The sequence below is a fragment of the Bubalus bubalis genome, chromosome 13 (genome assembly GCF_019923935.1).
Source record: "Bubalus bubalis isolate 160015118507 breed Murrah chromosome 13, NDDB_SH_1, whole genome shotgun sequence".
In the NCBI taxonomy this organism is placed as follows: Eukaryota; Metazoa; Chordata; class Mammalia; order Artiodactyla; family Bovidae; genus Bubalus; species Bubalus bubalis.
In genome coordinates this window covers 2,080,494-2,098,056 of record NC_059169.1, presented here as the reverse complement: position 1 = coordinate 2,098,056, position 17,563 = coordinate 2,080,494, and the positions used below count along the sequence as shown (strand labels likewise).

Below are 17,563 nucleotides of genomic sequence, written 5' to 3'. Positions count from 1 at the left end.
TCCCAGAGCTTGCTCAAACTTATGTCCATTGAGTTGGTAATGCCATCCAACCGTCTCACCCTCTGTCGTCCCCTTCTCCTCCTGCCTCCGATCCTTCCCAGCATCAGGGTCTTTTCCAGTGAGTCGGCTCTTCACATCAGGTGGACAAAGGACTGGAGCTTCAGCTTCAGCGTCAGCCCTCCCCTGTTGCCTCCCCCAGACCCCCCAGCCCAGGAGGAGGGATCTCACCGCACTCCTGGTACTCAATCAGAGCCCACTGGGGCGGCTCATCTAAATGGGTGACCCCTTTGTCCGTCAGGTACTCCGCTGCTTTCGGCTGGTGGCAATCTTAGGGCCATTCTAGAGTCCCCGTGTTTATTCTGGGCACCCCTGAAAGTTTGGACAAAGGCAGCCGGACTCCCTGGACTTCCCGCCCAGCCTACAGCAGAGGAGCGTTTTGTTGTGTGGAGTGGCTGTGTTCCACACTTCCTCTGCCATATACCCTGTCTTTCTAATACTATGTTGGAATGATTTCCTTAATTTCTAAAGCTGCATGTGCGGAAATGGCTTATATTTCCTGTTTTGATAAAGTAATAGAACTTTACTGGGAACTGTGTTCCCAAGTTGGCTTTCTCCTTGTCGGCCTCTTTTTGGATTAGAAGGATACTTTTAGAAAGTTCAGCTTGCCTGGACTTGTGACAAAGACAAAGACTTGTATATATATATATATATATATATATATTTTTTTTTTTTACCTAAAATGTGAAAGATAATTACTTTTTAACAAAAAGGAATGTTTGTCTTTTCTGTCGGTTAGAATGGGTTATTCAATAGCGCTCCATACAGGAAGCTCCGGGTGAGTGCTGGGGGCAATCAAATGGTAAAATATCTGTAAATTCCCTCCAGATCTGCACTTTTTGGCTGGAGGTAGCTTGGCTTAAAAAGGCTTTCTTGGACAAAACGTTTCTTGGAACATGTGGAGGACAGAATATTCTTTGTTTGGGGACAAATGAGTTTTGTTCTTGCATCTTCATATAAATTTGATTAATACTCATTTCTTCTGTGCAAGTTGAGAACAATGGTGAGCATTTTTTTCTTTCATCTGTACGTATGGCATCGACTTTAAAGAGCGTCCCGTCTGCGGACAGCAGGGTGCACGTCCGTGGAGTCTGTTGTCTTGATACATATGGGTGGTTCACACAGGCGGTTGAGAAATAGCTGGTCTGAAAGAGCCTAAGTCACTTGTGTGTTTTATTTTCTGACGTTCAAGTGGTTGTTTAAGCCTATTTTTAAGTGTCCTAAATATCTGGCATCGGGAGGCGTGGCGCTGAGCTCTTCTGTCTATGTTGGAAGTGGGACTATTCCCCAGATACCTCCACAGGGGCACCTACTGTTCACCAGGCTGCCAAGGAAGCACTTTTCCTCTCTGCTCAGTCCTGCGCAATCCCTGACGAAGGCAGCGTGATACTGGCTTCTCCTGATGCCAGTAGATTGCTCTGACAGGAGGCAGGGCCAGCCCAAAGTGGGACCGGGTGTTCCCTTAATCCTGCAGCTGCCACTCTGGATCTCCACTCCGACTCTTCCCCGCATTCCAGTTATAAACGGCAGAGCCATATCTGCTGGAAGCCAGGGAGCCGGTGGCTCAAGGCAAGAAATTCCCTCCTTGAATCTGATAGATGCCTGGTTCAGGAAGCTAGAACCTGGCTTTGCTTAGAACATTCCATGACTTCTGTTCTCTCAGACACAAAAGCTTCCCCGGGAATCTCAACCATGCATCTGGGGGTGATCTGGCTGTCTCTTGGATGAACTAAAGCCCATGCAAATAGATGTATTTTTAAATCATTCTACAGTGTATTGATGCCAAGATTCAGACAAGGCTCCAAAGAAAAGAATTCCCAAGTAAAAAGCTCACTAAGAAATCTCTTGTTCAGAGCTCTCCATGTTGCCCTGGAAACCATCTGTTACATTCCGTTTGGGTAGAATATGATACAAGGTCTCTAGAGAATGTATCTTATGCCTTTACATTGCCAGTTGGCTCTTAAGCGACCCAAGTCATTTCCAATTCCTTGAATTTCTCATCAGCACAGCAACACTGGCTGCCAATTTAGGACAGCATAAAATTCAGCAAAAAAAAAAAAAAAAAAGAGAGAGAGTCTCAAAAGAATGTTTTGACGGAAAAAAGAACTGAAATTTGTGGTCCTATGGTTGATTATAAGCTCAAACTGAGTCCTGAGTGCCCAGAGCCACCCTGAGCACACCCCAGGTGGCAGGAGTCAAAAGATGTCGAGGGCTGGCACGTGTCTAGGATGGTCATGCCTGGGTCCGCCTTAGGCAGGGCCCTGGTGACCCTGCAGGAAATAGTTTCTGCTCCACTGAAGAGATGGCCCAGTGGTTTGCATTGTCTCATTGTCTCCAAGCAAATCCCCTTTCTTAGAGCCAGCCCATCATCCCTGCTTACCTGGAAACCCTGCTGGAACCCTGGGCCGGGGTCTGCAGTCGTGAGCGGCACCGGCAGGAGGGCGGTGCCGAGGCTGCATCCACACAGCAGGGGGGAGTAGCGAGGGTCTGGAGGGAGCAGCGGTTTATCCAGCGTGGAGGGACTGCCTCTTTGACGCTCTGTCCGAGCCTCCCCTCAATCAACCAGTCCGTCCTCCCTGCCCCCTTTCTTCCTTGCCAGCACAGGTTTTGTTCCCAATTGTCGAAAGGAGATTACCTGCCCTTCATCTCCTCCAGATGCAGCGCAGAGATGTTTCTGGTTTACTGGGTTCTTTACGTTCAGGCTGCTTCTCTCTGACTTCCCCAAACTTATAATTCACTTTCATCTTTCAAAACCACATCCATTAGCCCCGAAGCACTTTTTGAGATGTCAAGACTGGACTCAAACATTCTCCAAGGTTGGGAGTCCTCGCAGCATTATTGGTTCCATTGGTCCGTGAGCTCTTGCCTGCCCTGGGATGAAGGACGTTCACAACAGGGTGAGCATTTGGCCAGCTCTGCTGAGTAGACGCAGCTGGTCCAGGGCAGGGGCTCTCCGGGAGCTTCCAGGCCCTGGAGCTGCGTCTCCCCCTGAGATGCTGGGTGACCCGCAGGGGGCTCAGGGAGCCCTGCTGCTGGAGTATTGCTCCGCACCAAGTGACCTGCGGGGACCGAGGTGAGAAACTAACAAGCAGTGGATTGATGTTTCGGAGACAGCTTGGCCCTGACGGGTAGAAGCGCGCTGTCCTGGAAACTCCGAAGTTGAAGGTCTAGACGGGGCTAGCTTGTCATCTGCGAGGGTGGCGGGCAGACTCTTGAGGTGGGTGTAGGTGGGGAGGAAGCACGTCATCTCTATTAAGGCGCTGGCAAGAGGACCCTGACGTGTCTTCGAGTTGTGTTGAGTCACGGAATCAGGGCTGGACATGAGGGCTTGGCTTGGGCAGCGGTTGGTCTGCGCTTTTGTTCTCCTGTTGGGGGGGGTGGGCACCTGGGGCTGGAACACAGACACACAGCTCTTCACACACTCCTCATCTGAGAGCCTCAGGAGGGCGTTTGTGTCTTGAGAATGTTCCAGAGCCCAGGTCCTCTCCAGAGAATGCCGAGGCTCAGCCTGAGACTTGTTCAGCCTCTAAGAGACGTCTGGAGCACGTGCCCTGCCCTACAGAAGTAAATACTTCTGTTCATCCTGGAGATCTGACATTCCAGAAGGTGGTGCTTAGGGCTCTTGTTGCTGCTGGAATTCTTAAGAGCCCCTCTGTGGGATGTGTGAGACGCTGATGGAAACACACACACACACACACACACACACAAACAGACATACACACACACACACATACACACACACACAAACAGACATACACACACAAACAGACATACACACACACACATACACACACACACACACACACACACACACAAACAGACGTATACACACACACATACACACACACAAACAGACATACATACACACACAAACAGACATACACACACACACATACACACACACACACACACACAAACAGACATACACACACACACATACACACACAAACAGACATACACACACACATACACACACACACACACACACAAACAGACGTATACACACACACACACACACAGACATACATACACACACACACACACACAAACAGACATACACACACACACATACACACACAAACAGACATACACACACACACATACACACACACACACACACACACACACACACACACCAACATACACATGAGGGCTGAAATTTCCAGGATGGAAATTGGCTTATCAGGTGGAGGGCTACCTCTCAACAGTGTCTCCCCCACGTCCTGAATCAGGGTATCTGAGCCCTGGGCTCATGGCTGAGAAGTATGGAGACTGGGAGTCTTCAGGCCTGCAAGCCTTGTTCCCAAGGCAGAAAGCACTGTTGAATTTTGAGCAGGTTATGAGCGCATTTCTATAACTAAATCTAGGGCATATCCTAGAGCTAGAACAGAAAATCTGTTAGGTCGATTAGAAGCCATTAAAATCGTTTCGACCATTGATTTATATACAGGGATTTGGCAAGTGGCTTTAAAATCAAAATTAAAAATAACATGTGAAACCCCAGATGGGGAATAGGAGTGTATGCTTCTCACTTCAGCCTGAGGAGTCCCCCTACCCTTTCCAAGCAACTGTAAGTGAATCATGATCGTGTGAGCCGAGTTCGCCTTGCCCGCACGCCTATTCACGTCCCGGTCGTGCAGAGGACAAAGTCCAGCGCGGTGAGTCCAGGCTCCTCGCTTGGGTGCTCAGGATAATCCGCGCACCAACGGCTTGCCCGCAGCTGGATGTGTAAACACCAGATATCCAGGGTCGGGCGGTTTTAAAATGAGCCCCACTGTAGTTAAACACTGAAGCCACACAAAAATGGGAAATGCCTAGCATCGCATTTGGAGGGCGTGAAAGGACTTTCTCCATGTGTGTGGTGTGAGCTAAGTCGCTGCAGTCGTGTCCAACTCGTTGCGACCCCACGGATTATAGCCCGCCAGGCTCCTCCGTCCTTGGGAATTCCCAGGCAAGAGCACTGGGGTGGGTGTCCATGTCCTCCTCCAAGGGATCTTCCAGACCCAGGGATTGAACCCACGTCTCCTGCACTGGCAGGCACGTTCTCTACCACTAGCACCTCCTGGGAAGCCCCTTACCCATTCGTGTTTACTCTTATGCTCTCCCGTCGCCTGACTCAGCTCAGAAGGATACCAAAAGTCTCAGAAGACTTTAGAGGTGCTGGTTTCTGTAAAGAGTTTGAGATCTTCAGATTTTTTTTTGTTTCCAGTTCTTCAAAGTAGTGACAGATGCAGCTGATATTAGATTAGGGAAAGAATAAGAACAACGAAACTCTCCAGTACCACCCCTCCATAGAAAGTACTTAGCAAAGGGATGTATCCTGTCTACAGAAAGGACACTACATCTCTGATGAGGTCGATGATGCTCCCGCCAGGCAGCATGGAGTCAGAGCTCACTTGTGCCCCCCAGCATTGACCTACCAGGAGGCTTGTGCTGGCAGGAGGTGTCGAGGCGGCCAGGCAGCCCCATGCGCATCTCCCCGCGAACCCTGGGGAGCTGGGAGAATGCTGACCAATGTGTTAGCCCAAAAACCAGACAGAAGAACTCCCCAAGGGACCCCTGTTTCGTCACTGGGACTCAACTCGGAAGGGGAGGAGCTGCCCTGGTGAAATGCCATGTTGTTGAGCTGGAGCGGTTTCTGTAGTCGGGGCATTGCTTGCACCATTAGGTCTGGCCGAGTGCTCACCAGGGCTCACTGCGCCCAGGGTCCCCTACGGATCGGCTCCCTGCGGGCTCCGGACCACCTGGCCAAGACTGAGGAGCCAGATGGAGGTTCCCTGGGGACCAGCTGCACTAACTCACCTGTGGGGGGTGGGATGGGGCTGCAGGTGGGCAGAGCTGACCAGAGAGGGGAGAAAGAGGGCCAAGCTGATTGTCATTTCCGACTCAAAACACTTAGTACTGTGGACGCTGTCTGAAAGGAGGAGTTCAGACACGGTCCAGTCTGCATGTCCACCTCGTGCCTGAGACACTGAGACAGAGGGCAAGAAATGCCTTTTTCCTCGCTGGAATTGTCTAGCCAGAGAACTGCCCCCGTTATCACTAAAGTCATCAAAGAGTGACATCTCAGGGACTGGCAAAAACTTCGACGATATCACCCCAACCCAGCTGAATAAACACTTAGGAAAAACCTCACCACCAACCCCGCCCTCTCTGTACCCCAAGTTAGCAGTCTCAGGGAGGGGAAGAGGCAGGGCTTCTCCGTGGGTGGCGGTTCCCTGTGACGGGGGGCGGTTCCCTGTGATGGGGGGAGGCTGTGTCATCCCACCAGCTGTATTTGCAAATTCCGCCTCTGGATCAGAAGCCCCCTCCCTGCAATTCAGTAGGTCTGGGCTTTGTCACGAGGCCCAGCAGAGTGCCGCGGGCAGTCACCCTGACCATCCTCCCCAGCCTCGGACGTCTCTCCCAGAACACCTTATCTTAGGCTCACTTCACACAGGATCCCTGGAGAATGTTCTCCTTGACTTTTGAGCCCCAGGATGCAGCTTGGCATCTGGCACTTAGTAGGCACTGAAAAAAGGCTAATTCACCCTAGAATGTGCAGCACCAAGGGTGGCCTTGATGTCAGCCGTGGACTTGGGGTGGTGATGGTGCATTGGTGGAGGCTGACCGCTTGTAGCACTCGGCCCATCTGGGGGGGGCAAGTTGATAGTTGGGAGGTGTGGGCAGAAGGAGCTGTGCGTGAAACGCCATACCTTTTCTTACTGACCTCAAACTGCTCTAAAAATTAAATTCTGTTTCTTTAAAGACTGAGTGAGGGTTTTGACTGAATAGTTGTTAGGAGTGGAAGGACTATCAGCAGCTGGCATTCTGGCCTGCGTGGCGATTGGAGGGCAGTAGGTAACGTTCTCTGCTTTCTGCTTCGTTTCTGCAGGGTGTGAAGAAATTGGACGTGCCCTGTGGAGGCCGAGACTGCAGCGGGGGCTGCCAGTGCTACCCCGAGAAAGGAGGGCGGGTAAGTCATGACGCTGCGATAAGCACTGTCTTCGTTTTACTTCCGTTTTGTACAAAGTGCTGTATATAACCTAATTAAATCATTTGCATACAATCATAAGAAATTTAATATAGATGAGTTCATTTCGATGAAGCAAGCAAGAATAGAATGCAGAATTGGGTCTATTTATGCTACTTTCTCAATAAATTGAGAACAGTTTTGGCCTTCTCGAGCATCTTCTCTCTTGCTCATTGTCATAAATACATGTGTGCATATATGTGTACATAATGCAATTATGTTTAATATTTATAGTATATATAAACGTATATTTTGTAGAAATATTGCATTAAGAAAGCAGTTGCATTTATACTCTGATATCTATTTAAACTAGAGGGCGTTGGCATTGAACCACCATGAATGCATAGTTGTATTTATACCCTGGTATCTATTTAAACTAGAGGGTGCTGGCATTGAACCACTGAGAATCACTTTGACTTTTGAAATTATCCCACACCTTCCCTGAATGCCTCTTACGTACAGGCACTTAACAGGTAAGTCAGAGAGAAAAGGTCGCCCCGAGTTACCACAACATCCGGCAACGTTTGAAATGTGGGCCTGATACTTTAACAGGTTTCATCCAAGTGTTGCTTTGAAAGCTGATATTTGAGTCTCGGCATCGTTGAAGTTAAAGGTTTGTTTATATTCATGTATTAAGACCTCTTTGGTGCGTGGCAGTGTAAGGAGTAGTTTTTCGTCTTATGGACACAGTCTCTCGAGTCCTTGCGCTTTGGGATAACTCCTTCCCCTCCAGGGCTCACCCGCGTCCCATGTCAGGCAGTGAGAGGCCTGTGGGACTTCCCGCCTGCGTCTCCCTGTCCTTGCTGAAAACGGGACTCATAGCCATCCTCGGGAGTTCCCACTGAGCTTCAGCAAGTTGAATGCTTGCGTCAGTGTTTTAAGTCGCCATGCCCCACCTCACCCACCAGGAGGAAGAGATGACTGGTTGGGGACCCAGATCTGTGGCTGGGTGTCAGGTCCTGCCTCCTTCTGGACCCGAGTCCCCGCCCCAGAAGTCAAACGCTCAAAGGTGTGACGGGCCCCCTTTATAGATGCGGGGAGCTTATGTGCTAACACACAGCCGACCATTACCTTGGTGGCAATGATCACAGTGGAGGAGTGGTCTTCTGCCCGGAGATCGAAGCTTCCAAGAGTCTCCACGGGCTGGTGCATGGCATCAGTTTTTGCTGTGGTTGCTTCCTCTGCTCTTGGCGGGGACTCCGTGCTTCAGGAATTGCTAGTGAGGGTGCTTTATCAGCATTTCACAAGGAGAAGTATTTTTAAATATATGGAGGCTGTTCCATGAGACTTAAATTCCCCTGGGGTCCCCAGCTATAGATTTTCCCAGCGATGCTTCCGGAGCAGTGGTGGAAAGCCTGCTTGCAGGCTCTGGCCTCCCCAGCTCAGCTTGCTCAGCCTTATACGGGCACAGAGAAGAGAAACCAGTGCCCTGAGACCACACATGTCTGTGAGACCTGCCTGTGTCGGAGGGAGCCTGGCTCTGGACCGTTCTTCTCCCTGGGATCCACCAGAGAGAGCCTAGACAGACCAAGTAGAAGGGGGACCGGGTCTGCTCCTTCTCACTGTTTGTTATTAGCTAACGTAGAACCAGTATTCGGACACTGATGCTTTTACAAGAACACTTTTCTCCCGTAAAGATAGTTCCTCTGATCGTTTCCATGTGCGATACCATCTGCACAGCAGCGGATTGTTGAAGGACACCAAGGGTCTCCTCAAAGAGGTCATTAGAAGGGGATTTCTACAGGCCCCCAGGTCTATTCTCATTTCCTAAGTTTACAGCACAGGCGTTATTTCCTGTCACCCCTGATTAAGAAAATGCCTTGAGTCTTTCGCCGCCTTGCCAGAACGCAGAAAGTGACATCTTCTGGTTAATTTCATTAACACGGGTAAGCTAGCATGGGCTTGACTTTAATCTGCAGACACATTATCAAATGAAATCAAATTAAATTGAGACTCAGCAGTTGCCTGGGTAGTTTGTTCAAGAACCAGGGCCAGTGATCTGCCCCCTACCCCCATACCAGGATGGCAGGGGTGTTTGGAGTCATGAAGAGAGACCTAAACTCACTTTCTGGCCCACACGGATCCAAACTGGGTGATTCTAACTGAGGCTGCCTGACTGATTCACACGTGCTATTGAATATTGATCAGTAAGGGGATAGGAGTGACTGACAGTAAGAAGCCAGAAAAAAACCCACTGAGAAGAAATTGCTAACCCCATTTATCACTGTCTGCGGGGTAAGCCCAGTGCATTACTGAAGGTATTCATTGTTAGGACAGTCGCATAGACTTTATTAAATCTTTTATGAAAATAGAATGTCTATGCCCATTCCACAAACCTGGTGGACGTGTATTAAATCTTTGCCAATTAACAGCTCTACCCAGATGGGATTCTGGTGAAAGCAGAGCTATTTCTGCCCTCCTTTTGGGCTGATAGTATTTTTCAGAAGTAACGGGATCCACCAAAATAGCTGTGGGCGGACTCTGGGCTCAGAGAGCCGGCGCAGAGACTGTTCTTTCCCACGTTCTCCCCTGGGGTCCCTCGCCGCCTGTCTTCCCCTCGGTGCCCCTGGAGCAGCCGCGACCACGCCTGGCCGCAGAGCCTGGCTCCCGGAGCTCCGGGCTCGCCCTGCCTTATACGGGCATGGGGTCCAGCTCCTGTGCTCCTCACCATGGTGACAGCCAACACCAGAAACACTCTGTTACTGAATAACTTCGGGACTCCAAGCAGAAAGCACAAATGTGCTCTGGATTCTGGCTCCAGTGTTGTTCTCGTGTTACCGAATGAGTAAGCCCTCATTTGCCGCATCGAGCCAGGCTGGGGGGTGGGTGGCGGGTCGTCACCAGGAGAGAAGTGTTTCTCACAGACTGAGCCACCCGCCCCGGGGATCATTCCAGCAAGCCAGTAGCCAGGGCGGGAGGTGAGGGCGGGGCTGAGGCCACCTGTCTGTGTGCCTTGGACTCCCCGGTCAGAGCCGGGGGGCCCACAGGGGGACCCAGCCTCGTCCTCCTAGGGGAGGACAGTGACAACCGGCATGGAGGCCCGCTCCACGCTGGGGCCAGAACAGAACGCGAGCTCTCAGAGTTTCGGATGAGTGCCTGTTCCAGTGCAGTGACCTTCTGCGTCTGCACCTCCTGACCTCCTGCCTCCTGACCGATGTTACCCTGGGAGGAGGGGGGCGAGGCCTGCAGGCAGAGAGGAAAAGAGATTTCACTCTCCTGCCTCAAGAGTGGTGGTTCTCAGGCCTCTCTTCAGCTGCTTCGTGAATCAGTAAAGCACTTCAAAAAATGAGTTAAGACTGTTGTTATTGGAGAGTTCGTATGTCCAATATTCCTACTAAGTCGTTCAGTCGCCAAGTTCTGTCTGACCCTTCGTGACCCCATGGGCTGCCGCACGCCAGGCTTCTCTGTCCCTCACCATCTCCTGGAGTTTGCCCAAGTTCATGTCCAGGGAATCGGTGATGCCATCCAACCATCTCATCCTCTGTCACCCTCTTCTCTTTCTGCCTTCAATCTTTCCCAGCATCAGGGTCTTTTCCAGTGAGTCAGCTGTTCACGTTAGGTGGCAAAGTATTGGAGCTTCAGCTCCAGCATCAGTCCTTCCAAAGATTATTCAGGGTTGGTTTTCTTTATGATTGACTGGTTTGGTCTCCTTGCTTTCCAAGGGACTCTTAAGAGTCTTCTCCAGCACCACAGTTCAAACGCATCAATTCTTTGGTGCTCAGCTTTCTTTATAGTCCAACTCTCATATCTGTACATGACTCCTGGAAAGACTACTGAAGTGATTAGGAAGTGGTAAGTCCTAATCCAGCAACGCTCCGCAGGGCGCTATATACAAAGTGTTATCGCTCAGTCGTTTCTGACTCTTTGCAACCCTATGGACTATAGCCCCCCAGGCTCAGCTGTCCATGGAATTCTCCAGGCAAGCGTACTGGATTGGATTGTCATTTCCTTCTCCAGGGGATCTTCCCGACCCAGGGATTAAACCCAGGTCTCCCACATTGCAGGCAGGCTCTTTACCATCTAAGCCACAGGGAAGCCCACTATACACAAAGAAAGGCAGTAACTAGATTCTCAGCCTTGCTTCATCACTAACGGTCACACGCTCGCCACACCAGAGGTGTCTGGCCCCTGCATCTTTTCTGTTCTTTTTTTAATTGAGATATATAGTTGGTTTACAGCGATTCAGGTGAATAGCAAAGTGACTCGGTTATGTGTGTATATGTGTATGTGTGTTCTTTTTCAGATTCGTTTCCATGTAGGTTATTACAAGATATTGAGTATAGCTCCCTGTGCTACACAGTCAGTCCTTGTTTGTCTTTTTTATACAGAGTGGTGTGTATAAGTTACTTCCAAATTCCAAATTTTTCTTCCCCCACTTTCCCCTTTGGTGACCACAAGCTTGTTTTATGTGTCTGTGTGACTCTCTGTTTTTCTAAATAAGTTCATTTGTATCATACTTTAGATTCCACATGTAAGTGATATTATATATTTGTCTCTGTCTGACTTGATTCAGTATGATCCTTACTAGGCCATCCATGTTACCGCAAATGGAATTCTTTTGCTCTGAGTAGCATTCCTTTGTATACGTGCACCACATCTTCCTTACCCACTCCTCTGCCGATGGACGTTGGCTTGCTTCCGTGACTTGGCTATTGTAAACAGTGCTGCGGTGAACACTGGGGTCCAAGTATCCTTTCGGACCACGTTTTTCTCTGGGTGTACGCCCAGGAGTGGGGTTGCTGGATCAGGTGGTGACTCTCATTTTGGTATTTTCAAGGAACCTCCAGACTGTTTTCCACGGTGGCTGCACCAACTTACGTCCCCACCAACAGTGTGGCAGGTTCTGTCTTCTCCTGTTTTCTTTTTCTTCTTTCTGTACACTCGGTGGAGGCTGAAGGTGGTCGAGCTGCAAGCATCAGAGGGAATTTCTGTTACAGAATTCCTGTTGAAGCAGAGTGAGTGTCTCCATGGGATACAAGGCTCCAGAGCACAGGGAACAGGAAAGACAGCGGTGGGCCCATGATTTAGCCAACAGAGCCACCTTGGCCTTTGGACATTACCTCACCGAAAAGTGCTCAGATTTTTCCACCTGAGGTCAATGTAAATCATTATTTCAGTTACTTAGATTCCTAGCCCCTCCGCCCTATGGTTTTTCGCCATAAACTCAGGTAAGATAGATTATTTCAACTTTTGAACGGCATCCACCTTCACGAGGCACCTGTTTTCCTACGCAATCGGGTGTTGCACAAATTGGTAATCCAAAGACGATGAAGCCCCCCCCCCCCCCCCCAGTGTTGGGAATCATCGAGGTGGTTGAACGGCCCTGGAAGCTGCGATGGGACGAGGAGCAGCCACCCTGTGACTGGTCCCAGGGCTGTACCATCAGCCTGAGCCAGGGGCCCGGCATCTCCCCACCCCATGGGGTCGTCACCCCATGTTCGCCCTCCCTGGGCCTGGCAGCAGGAGCCTTGAGACTGAAACCCCAGCTCCTGGAAGGGTGCAGCTGAGAGCCCACTCCCTTCAGCAGAGACAGAACCAGCACAAGTTAGCTGTTGCATTTTTTTCAAGGAGCTAAGAGTTTCCCACAGTCTGTGGGTCCCTGGACTTGGGTCAAAGTATGAGCAAATAATTCTTAACCTCACAAGATTCCTTAAGTTCAACAATATAAATCAATGTGAAAAGCAGAGAGGAGCGGAGTGAGAGAGGAAGCAGAGTGTGAACAGAACGCTCTCGGAGGTGGGTGGCGGCGGATGGATGGGGTGCGGGGAACGCGGGCCCTCTCGGTGGCCCAGGTGGGTGGCTGTCGCTGGCTTCGGGGAGAGGGGAGGGGGCCCAAGCGGCTCTGAGCCTCAGCGATCGTGGTCTTGCCCTCTCCCAGGTGAGCTGTGGTCTCGCTAACGGGCGGTCTCTCCTGTCGCATGTTGCTGATCAACACCCTCAAACGTGTATAACTGGGATATGGGAAAAAACGGAATTTTTGTTCTTTGAAACAGCTCGATGTAAATTTGAAAACTGGTCAGTCACTGTGGAGCCATGGGGAGGTGCTCAGCGCATGGATCTTCAAGCTGTATATACACAGTGTGTGTGGTCCGCCACTGGGGTGGGTTTCCCCCAGCGCATGGCCGCCCATCTCGGCTACGCGATGACCCTTGCTCGTGTGGAACACACACACCATGCTGCAGTAGCAGACCGCTTTCCACACCAGCTGCAGCCACTCCGGGCAGGTGCTTGTCAATGGTCTGCCCCACGGACCTAACAGAAAGCACCCCCGTCAGCTGCACTGTCGCAGACCAGAAAGGGCAAAGAATGATTCAGAAATAGCAGAAGCCCGCCGGCTTCTGGGCTTGTGTAACCTTCGTCTGCACAGAGCTCTCACCTACGTTCAACATCGCGGGCTTATTTTTAGTGCCCGTCTGGAATGGCAGTGGTTCCAGCTAGCTGGACGCCGCTGTGGCTGCAGCCAGCTCGGTTGCTTGACTCCTCTCTGCAAGAAAGGCGGCACCGCGGTGGGTCTGGACGATGCCCGCCTGCGCATGCGTCCGTGGTGCGCTTCTAACGGGACATTTTCTTTCATATCTGCCACGGCTCCTTTTAATAATGGAATTTTACATTCTTGCAACCCTCAAAATCTGTATTTTGTGTCATCTGTGCACAAGGCGCATGTCTGGAAGAAGGAGGTGCTTCCGTGAACAGGGGTGGGGCCCCCTGAGCGGCAGGGGTGGCCCCAAGGTCAGGGTGTGCCTGGTGTCCTTAAGGAATACCTCGGGAGCCAGTGTGAGCCTCGCGGAGTGGGTGGTGAGATCCGTGGTAGGTGAGGTCCAAAGGAGCAGGGCAGCATCTTGGGCTGAGTAAGGCGAGACCCATCCTGGAGACCTCCTCAGAGGAGGTGCTTGACTTATAACTTGCTCAAGTCACCGAGCTCTCAAGGGGAAGCTGGTGCAACGCGTACTTTGGTGAGTCAGTCCACTGGGGGCAGTTTCTAGTCAAAAACGATGCCAGGAGGGGCTTCCCTGTTGGCTCAGCATTAAAGAATCCGCCTGCCAATGCAGGAGACACGGGTTCGATCCCTGCTCCGGGAAGATCCCACATGCCCCAGGACAATTAAGCCCATGCACCCCAACTATTGAGCCCGTGCTCTAGAGCCTGGGGGCCACAACTCCTGAAACCCAAGTAACCTAGAACCGGTGCTCTGCAACCAGAGAAGCCACCGCAATGAGACGCCCACGTGCAGCAACCGAGAGTAGCCCCCGCTCGCCGCAACTAGAGAAGGCCTGCGGGCGGCAGCGAAGCTTAGCGCAGCCACAAATAATTAACTTTTTAAAAAGAGACGCCAGGGAACGTGGCCCCGCACACAGGCGGTCGGTGACGCGCAGCCAATTGGCTGCACGCAAAGTTATTCATCCAGTGAATATCGCTTGCGCATCTGTCGCCCCATCTAGGCACCAAGGATGCAAATGGACAGAGCAGGTCACACCCCCAGCCTTTGCCTGATACCCCAGCCTTGCGCTCTTGGAAGGAATTTCCTGCCAAGAGGGACGTGTTCTCGGCACCAGCCACCATGGCTGTGTGAGCCCTTGAAATGTGGTTAGTGAGATGGACAAACTGAATTTTGCATTTTTATCCCATGTTGGTTAATTAACATTCAAACTGAAGAGCCGCCTATGGCCAGTGGCTACTATCAAGATCACAACTGTGAGTGTCAAGGTGGAGAGTGCAGGAAGTGCACGGTAAACTCGTGGTGAAGAGGTGAAGATATTCTAGATATTAAATCTGAAATGAAGATAAAGCACAGTGTAAAATCAGGGTTTCGTGAAAGTCAGACCAAGACTTGTAAACTGCTAAGCTTGTATCTTCACACAAAGAAGGGTTTTGTCGCAAGGGTGCACAGACCCCAGTGTCCGGCACGTTGGGGAAGGCGTGTGTGCAGGGCGTGTCATCAGGCGGCGAAGAGTAGTTTCCTGATTGGTTTGTCCCTCATATTCCCATGGTCTCTTAGGGGGATTTGCTTTGCCAGCTCGAGCTCCGATCAAGACCCTCCCCTTCCGAAAGCTCCTTGTCTGCTTGTCTGGTTCGGGACACCTTTGGTGGTCAAGCCCCCACAGCTTCCGACCATAACATCACTCTTGCCTTCTTTCCAGCAAGATTGTTGTTGTTCAGTCGCTCAGTCGTGTCCAACTCTTTGCAACCCCATGGACTGCAGCACGCCAGGCCTCCCTGTCCATCACCAACTCCCAGAACTTGCTCAAACTCATGTCCATCGAGTTGGTGATGCCATCCAACCATCTCATCCTCTGTCGTCCCCTTCTCCTTTTTGCCTTCAGTCTTTCCCACCATCAGGGTCTTTTCCAGCAACGTTAAGTGAGCATTTTCTTCAAGTAGGACTTTCGACCCTGTGCTGTAGAAACAAGTTAATTGCGCAGCTGGAGAACAGACAAGCAATTGCCAGACCCCTGGCTTGCTCCCCCGCCCTGCCCCAATGTGGTAAATATTTAATTTCAAAGGACCATTCTAACATGAGTCACAGTTTGTTAGATAAACGTCCAGTTTGGAGCCTATCCGAAAGGAAGAATCAGTTCAGTTCAGTTCAAACACATTGTTAAAATCTTAAAAAGACAAAATTGTAATACTTCCTCACTACATGGACTCAGAGAACATCGTTTTAGACAGAATCTGATGATTAAAAGTCAGCACTTATAGAAAAAATTTATTTCTGTGATCATTGAAAGCGTCATGTCTCTGATGAAGCCTGACAAAGTTTATGCTGGATTCCTATGTTTCGTACCAGTAGAATGCATCATTCAATAATAGGAATCAAGAAAACCCTTGGTGAGAATTAGTCATGATGGTTGTGGCCCAGCATTTATCAACTGCAACAGCAATTGCCCACGACACAGCTGCTTATGGTAACAGCAGAGCAGATATTAATGTCTGATTTAAAAAATAGAGTCAACAGAGGACATACTTACGGTAGCACCATTATCCATGATTAATAATGACACGCTGGCACATGGGCCGCTCAGTATCTGAGTGCAAAGACAGAATATAAGTGTTTTCATATTTTATTTACCCAGTTCTCCCTCTTCTGGAGAAAAACCACACACACACACACACACACACACACACACTCCAGCAGCCTCGACCAAATTCCTTCATAAGGAAAAAGTACACTCTTGTCTCTAGGTGTTGCTAAGGAAAGATGCCTACCTAGCACCTCAAACACTCCAATCTTGCGTGAAGTGTCTACCTCCCTAGAAATACCAGGAGAAGATCACTCTTTCTGAATTTCCATCCAAATGAAAGAAGCATAGGGCATTCATCCTCAGAGCTCAGGCAGAAGAGAAAATGAACTTGAGAAAGAAAATGACTTTTTTTAACCTTGGCAGGTCCCTATCCTCTGAACCCTTTGACCGTAAACTGAGGTTAGATGTTTTTATGGGAAGCTGGGACATTGCTGAAAGTATGGTTTATGCAGAAGGACAGAAATGAAGCCTCCAGGCCAGCCGGCTGGTGCATCCACGTGGGGAAAGGGCACGTGGATTTAGGGCAGTGGCCTCAGCGAGCAAAACCTTGGGGAGACTGGCGGTCCACACCCTCCACCGGCCCTGGGGATGGTGAGAAAGTGATTAACTGGGTTCCAGTCTCAAATTGACAGTTCTGGGGACCTGGGCTTCCTTTCATGGCCCTTAGGGAAACGTGTCTGTGGGTTCAGAGGCCAGGTAATGATAGTAATGCTGTTTTGAGTTTTGGTTGAAAGCCCCACACAGACCCTAAGAGACCTGATAAGCTGAGGGGAGAGAAAGAACACCGTCCTCTGCTTCTGAGCCAGCCTCAAGCTCTGCCTTCGGAAGCCCTGGTCTCCTACCCTGATGGAATGTTTTGACAAGCAGAGCACCGAAGCGTCTCGCTTTTCTCTTAGATCAGGAATGCCAGTCTTCGAGACCTTTGCTTTCTTTCGTTCACCTCCAGCCCGTCCTTAGTAAACATTTGCAGGCTTTCTAAAATGACTCCGAGCGAAATTCTTACCAGGCATGCCATGCTTTCTAAATGCCGTCTGGAAATGGAAACACGTCCTCTGACTTTGTCCTCCGTCAGGCAGCAGAAAGAGATGGTCGGAAGCCATCGAGTCAGCACATGGAAAAAGTGCCCACGTCCAGCTCCTCAGGGCGGTCTGGACAAGAGGCTGAGCGCTCCGTGTCCACGCACTCTTTGCCAGGCTGTGCCTGTGATAGAAAGCTAAGGCTTGTCTGGCAAATTTTTGAAATGACTCTTATTTTCCCCCAGCGGTAGTAAATAATAACCAGAGGAAAATGGTAGAAATGACCAATCCAGGTGGCATAGGCATAAATTTTCTCACTCTGGGGTGGGGCAACGGTCCTCTTTTTTCTGCCTGGTTTTCTTCTTCTTGAATCAGAGAGACTACCTGTATCCTTAAGAGCCAGTGGCAAAGATGCTACATACATCTCTGGTGTGAATGTAAACTTAATATTTAAACAG

General features: G+C 50.3%; 1 protein-coding gene across 1 annotated transcript in view; it reads left to right on the top strand.

Moving 5' to 3' along the window:
- Positions 1-17,563, top strand: part of COL4A2 (collagen type IV alpha 2 chain) — a 161,655-nt gene that overhangs the window by 41,800 nt on the left and 102,292 nt on the right. The window contains exon 4 of the mRNA XM_025263079.3: positions 6,932-7,012. Coding sequence (XP_025118864.2) covers positions 6,932-7,012 — 81 coding nt within the window. The remainder of the gene's footprint in view (positions 1-6,931; positions 7,013-17,563) is intronic.